At 59.9% G+C, this 6,194-nt stretch overlaps 1 protein-coding gene across 2 annotated transcripts in view; it reads right to left on the reverse strand.

Moving 5' to 3' along the window:
* The window catches only part of NCF4 (neutrophil cytosolic factor 4), a 20,835-nt gene extending 15,562 nt beyond the window's left edge, over positions 1–5,273 (reverse strand). For both annotated transcript variants that reach the window (XM_006757428.2, XM_006757429.2), the window contains exon 1: positions 5,118–5,273. In XM_006757428.2, coding sequence (XP_006757491.1) covers positions 5,118–5,149 — 32 coding nt within the window. In that variant the 5' untranslated portion in view covers positions 5,150–5,273. The remainder of the gene's footprint in view (positions 1–5,117) is intronic.
* Between the last annotated feature and the right edge of the window lie 921 nt (positions 5,274–6,194).

Consider the following 6,194-nt stretch of genomic DNA (forward strand, 5'->3'; position numbering starts at 1 on the left):
CCCACCGCACCCCCCCAGCCAGGCCCCACGGCACCCCCCCCCGGGCCAGCCCCCACAGCCCCCCTCCCAGCCAGGCCCCACGGCACCCTCTCCCAGCCAGGCCCCACGACACCTCCTCCAGGGCCAGGCCCCACGGCACCCCTTCCCGGCCGAGCCACCATGCAGACCAGTCCTCGGGGGTGAGGGCCTCTGGAGATGGGACATGTACCCACGGCTGAGTTAAAATCTAACAAATCACTTTGCGGTTACCTGACCCACCCAGGGACCAGCCCGTCAATCACCTCCCGTATCCGACCCTGTTCTCTGCCCCAGGTCACAGCGGTCAGCAGAGGAGCATACGCCTCAGAGAGAGAAGGGCTTGTTATGCCCAGGCTGGGGAAATGTCACAGAGGAGGGGACATTTGAGCTGGGTCTACACAGACCTGGAATCCACCAGGCAGAGGGAACAGCCTATGCTAAGGTTCTGAGGCCTGAGGATTGGAGTCGATGTCAGCAGAGCTGAGCAGGCCGCTGAGGCCAGGCAGAGGAGGGTCTCCAGTGCCGAGCTGAGGGAGTTCCACAGGCGACAGGGAGCCAGCACGGCCTCGGAAGGGAGTGAAAACAGTATGATCTGGCTTTAGGAGGCCGACTCAGGCAGCCGTGTGGAGGGGACAGGAGATCAGAGACTGGAAGGGACAGAGCACCACTGGGAGGCTCTGAAGTGCCCTGACTGGGAGGTGATGCGACAGCGGGGACAGGAGGGAAGGACAGAAACAGGAGATACCACTCTTGGCCGACAGACACGGTTTCATTTGTTGTGTCCCTGTTCCTCACTACTGACCAGGTTCCAGTTTTGTTCGAGGTGGCGATGTGCCCAGCTCCAAGGTGACAGATCATGATTGGGCTGAGCCAAACGTCCAGATCCCATTCCTGTCTGCCAGACTCTCTTGCAGCTAGGAGCAGCCCTGTGACAAGTTTTGGCCAATGAGACCTAAGAGGGACTCTGTGGCAGGGGCCTGTTGGAGTGTTTGCTTTCCTGACCCAGAGAGAGGGGCAAGGCCGGCATGGTCTCCTCCTTTTCTCCCTCCAGCCTGCCTTGAAGGCAGGTGTGACTTCTGGACCTGCAGCAGCTACATTGCATCCACGAGGCAAAAACATGAGGGATGCCAACGGGATCTCTGAGATGCTGGTCCTGGAATCACTGAGCTGCAGAACCCGCTGCGAACCTCTGTGCTTCTTGTTATTAAAGAAATAAATAAGTGACCCCCCGTTTGTTTTAGCTGCTACCCATATCTCTGTTCGCTGCAGCCTTCTGCATTTCCAGTGGACACACCACCCATTTGCCCCTCATTCCTGAGTTGTGACCAGCAGGGCTTGGGGTCTGTTTGGACGTGGAGATGAAAGAAACAGCAGTGTCAACAGTGACACCCACATGCCACCCATATTCTGACTAGGATGGTGGGAGGGGAGCAGCGCCGATCAACTCCGTTTTGGGCATGCTCATTTGAGAGGCCTCTTGGGCACCCAGGTCAGGGTCCAACAAGAGCTGGTGTGTGGCTCTGGAGCTGGGTTGGGGGCATCTCAGCTGCAGAGGGAGAGGTGAGGACCCCGGCGACTGTGGCTAAGACCCTCAGCGAAGAGCAGTGCGCAGGGGGAGGGGCTGAGAGAAACACGGGGAGGGAGAGCAGCCAGCCAGCGGAGGTGTGGACAGATGAGGAAACTAGAAGCAATTGTGACTCTGCTATGGTAGCAGTTGGGAAACAGGGGAGGAGCTGGGGGCAGGGGCTGCACCTTCAAAGCCTCAGAGCTGACCAGGACTTCAGGAGAAATGATTTCAAAGTCTGCACACCCAGGCCCAGCCGCTGCTGGTTCCCAGGGGACTGGGCTGCTTGGCATCTCAGGCTACCTCAGGACGGGGACGCAGGAGGCTGCCATGGGGCGGAGGGGTGTGGGGGTGTCTCAGGGGGACAGTGGACGGGCAGAGGAAATCCCCTCCACTCCCAGAGTCACTTGTGGCCACTGGCAGCCTCCCCACTCACTTTCCACACATGCCCTGTGGTGACACCCTTGGGAGAAACTTCCTCCTCCACACGCTCCCCTGAGGCTCTGCCTCTCGTGGGTGTTTCAGCTCCGTGGCTGGGGGTGGGCAGGAAGGAACCGGGGGGGTGACAAAGGCCGCGGGCAGGGAATTGGGCAGGTTGGGCAAGAGGAACCACGGCTGACATTTCCTGAGCCCCCTCCAGGCGCTCTTCTAAGACAGGGTCCCCTTGCTACAGCCAAGGAAACTGAGGCACAGAGAGGCTGACAAGCTTGCCCAAGAGGCAGGGCTGTCCCTGGTCTGAAGGTGAACTCAGATCAATCCCAGCCCTGCCCAGCCTCAGGCTCCCCATCTGAAATAATAATAGGAGCAAGCCCCTGGAGGCGCCCCCACAGCTCGGAGGTTCTGAGCACATCCACCGGCCTCTGCCTGCCTGGGCCTCACAATGACAGAACCCCATGGGCAGAGGTGCAGCAGGAGCCTGGCCGTTAGTCCGTCCCTCCAAGAGTCAGTGTGCGGTGGGCAAGCAGCCGCTTCTAGGAGGGGGGCCGCCCATCAGGAGAAAAGCAGGACGCGGTGCAAGGATGAGGGCCTGTGGGCCTGAGGGCTGAGGAGGAATTCTTCCCGGAAGCCTCCTTGGCCAGCAGGAAAAGAAAGAGAAACTGACCATAGGGTGGCAGGCAGGGGGAGCACTGAGAGCCAAAGGCCCTTGCCCTGCGAGCGGGCAAGTTCAAGGATCCACAGTGAGGGAAGCGGGTGTCTTCTGAGTGCATCTGAGCACAGAGCTGGCGGGAGAAGCAATGAGAGAGGAAGCCGGTGTGGCCGGCAGGGCCCACTGCTGAAGGGCCGTGTGTCTTGCCCCAGGTGGTGGGGGTGAAAGAGACGCCATGACGGGAGGGCATCAGCCCATCTGTGCATACCCAGGGCAGGAGGGCACAGACAGAAGAGGGAGACCCGAACCCCAGTACCCTAGGACTCCTCTCTGTGCTCTGGCTCCTCCCACTCTGTAAAATGGGGATCATACCTGCACATACATCACAGGAGAGTCAGGAGGCCCCACTAGAGAACCCCCATGAGAGCAGGGACCTTGCCCACTCTGCATCCCCCGCGCTCAGAACTGCAGTGGGCACACAGTAGGTGCTCAACAAGGGCCACTATCTGTATCTGTGCTTGAGCAAGTCCTCTGGTGGGCGGAGTGGGGATGGTCTGGCTGCCTGCTGAGCAGAGCTGGGAAGCTGCCAGGGTGGGGGGTGGGGGTGCAGCAACCTCAACTGGATGTGCCCCTAAAATAACCATTCCCCTGGAGGCCTCAGCCAGGACCCCTCAGAACTGAACTCAAGTGAGAGCCCCCTCGGCCCAGGATGCTCATGGCTCATACACACGCGTGCTGTTCATGCCAAGTCCACTCGGGAGCCTGGACAGGAGAGGCCGAAGGTTGGAAAGACCCTTGGGCGGCAGCCAGTTTAAGTTTTGTGGTTCCTGCGCACAGTAGGTGCTCAAAACACGTTTGTTGGAACTAAACTCACTGCCCTCGCTTAGCCCTTTCCATCTTCGGACAGCTCGGGCCTTAGAGAGTCCCGCTGGGGGACTCTGTCGCCCGCCCATTGGACCCTCTGCCTTGCCCTCGAGCAGAACGCCCGCGGTCCCACTCTCAAACAAGGCCTCTGGGCAGGGAAGCCAGTGGTTCCAGGGCTGGGGCGGCACCATCCTCTCGGCGGCCATGGGCAGCTGAACAGGGGCAGGGAGCCATGTCTCTGACCCACGTACCCTGAGGAACGGGAAGTGCCACCGCCTCCACAGCAGCTGTTTTCTGAAGGCTCGAGTTTGGGTGTGAGGCCCAGTCTCCAAAGAGAACTTGTGGGGAAGCGGGGTTGGGGTCTGGGGGGTGACCTCACCCCAGCGCCCAGACCAGCTCTGTGGCTCACCAAGGCCGTTGTTGATCCGCCCTGTAAACACCGGCTTCTCCCGCCCCTCCCTCGGCACACAGGCAGATAAGCTTTCCTACTACCATCCAAACGCGGAGACCGCCCCCACCCCGACCCCCACCCCGCCAGGTTCCATTTCCGGCCTGATGCCCGCACGGCCCTTTGCTGCCCACTGCAGCCCACACCATCCTGGCGCATCTCCGGCGACCCTCGGAGTCACCTCCTCAGTCTGCACGCTCTTTTTCTGATGTCACCTGCTGTTCCAGGAGGACAGGAGCCAAGCCCAGGTCCTCAGATCCCCCACAGTTTGGATCACAGGCTGGAAACATTCAGAAAATGCTGCTATAGGTGAACCCAAGCGCTGGTGAGGCTGTGCTCCAGGCCCAGGCCTTGCCAGTGACTCCCTGTGCCCCAAGTAAGTTCTCTGTCCTCCTTGAGCCTCGGTTTCCTCATCTGTACAATGACAGGACTGGACCAGAAGGACCTGAGAACATTTTCCAACTCAAAGGTCCACTCATTCATTCATTCATTCATTCAGCATAGCTCGTACCAGCATTGCTCTACTTTCTAGGGATACAGCAGTGACCAAAAGTGACAAATACCGCACCCTCGTCAAACTCGCTTCTAAAGGGGGAGCCAGTGGCCAAGAAAACAAATGAGTTCGAATAGCATTGCAGTAATATGAAGACGGTACAGAAAAAGAAAGCAGGGCAAGAGGTCAAAGAACAGTGATGGGGCAGTCAGGGAAGGCTTCTGGGAGGAGGTGGCATTTGAGCCAAGCCCTGGATAAAGAGGGAGAACAAGCCAGATTCTGTGTTCTGTTTGAATAAAAGATGAAAAGCCACTACTGACCACAGTGTGGAGCAGTGAGCCCAGCCTGGGAGACAAATCACCTGAGTCCCCATCCGGACCCGGCCACCCACTCCCGTGTGACTCTGGGGAAGTCACTGCTCATCTCTGAGCCTCAAGTCTTCATCTGTGCTTGCGGGAGGTGAAACCGCAGCCCAGTTTCCTTAAAACAGTTCCAAGACTCTACATTTCTGAGTATTTAGGTTCTGACTCAACTCCGCCTCTCAACTTTTGCTATTATTAAGTGGCTGCAGGAGGCCGACCTCTGTCCCCGGGCCTGCTGCGAACAGCGAGGAGGCCCAGCTAGGGCAGCACCCTGCACTCACCTCTCAGCCCGCAGCTGCTGGGCCGCGGCCATGGCCGTCAGAGGTCCAGGAGAGTGGGAGACGGGGGGTCTCGCCCAACCAGGCCCCGACGGAGTTCGCCTTTCACTTCCCTCCAGCCACCCTGCATCTGGGCTGTGGTCCCAGGAGTCCCAGGGAGCCGCCCGTGGGGAGGCCCCACCCCCGCTTCTCTCAGCTCTTGCACAGGCCCCTCCTTCAGGCTCTGGGTCTGGCCAGTGGCCCATGCTTCCTCTTCCTCACCGCCCAGCTGCGCTGATTTGGGGAAACGCACGCCCCCAGATGCCAGGTTTCCAGGAGGCCACTGATTTGGGGCCTTTGGGAACTTCCTCGAGGCCAGTTCTTGCTGCCAGGCCTCAGGTGGGCATCAGAGAGCCCCACTTGGTCAGAGACAGGGTCTCAGGGCTGGCTTAGCCACCACAGGCCCTTGTCACCTTGGGGAGTCACTCCTCCTCCTCGGGCTCATCAAGCCAAACCCATGCACCCAAGTGATTCACTGGGCCTGGAGTGCTGGCCTCTACCATGCCCGCCATCCCTCAAGCCCCGCTCAAATGCCGCCTCCTTCAGGAAGCCCCCCCTGATTTCCCCAACAGAGTTAGTGCTCACGGGCCCCTCTGTCATACTAGACTGTGGAGGTTGGTTTATGTTTCTGTCTTCCGCTGCCCCTGGAGCTCCGGGCTATAGTTCCTCATCCCTAGAGCCTCGGGCCTATGCAGGCCTGGCACAGCCCATCCTCTGCAGGGCTGCCACCCAGAGTGAGCCCCTGACGCACACCCGATCACACCCTTCCCGGCCGGGGCCCTTCAGCTGCTCGCCCTGCACTAGGAGTCCACACTCCCAGCCCTGCTCCCTCTGCAGCGCTGAAGGTCCAGCTGGCTTCGCTGGCCCCTCTCCCAGCCGTCTCCTTCCCACACCAGCCTCCATTCCCTTTCGAGAAGGCTCCAAGATGCCTGCCCCTCAGGGCCATCGTGCATGCCGTTCCCCTGCTGGAACGCCCTTCCCTGCTCCTTTAAGGCTCGATTTGGAAGTCGCCTCTTTAGCGAGGCCTTCCCCACCTCTCAC

Source organism: Myotis davidii, unplaced genomic scaffold (genome assembly GCF_000327345.1).
Source record: "Myotis davidii unplaced genomic scaffold, ASM32734v1 scaffold514, whole genome shotgun sequence".
NCBI lineage: Eukaryota > Metazoa > Chordata > Mammalia > Chiroptera > Vespertilionidae > Myotis > Myotis davidii.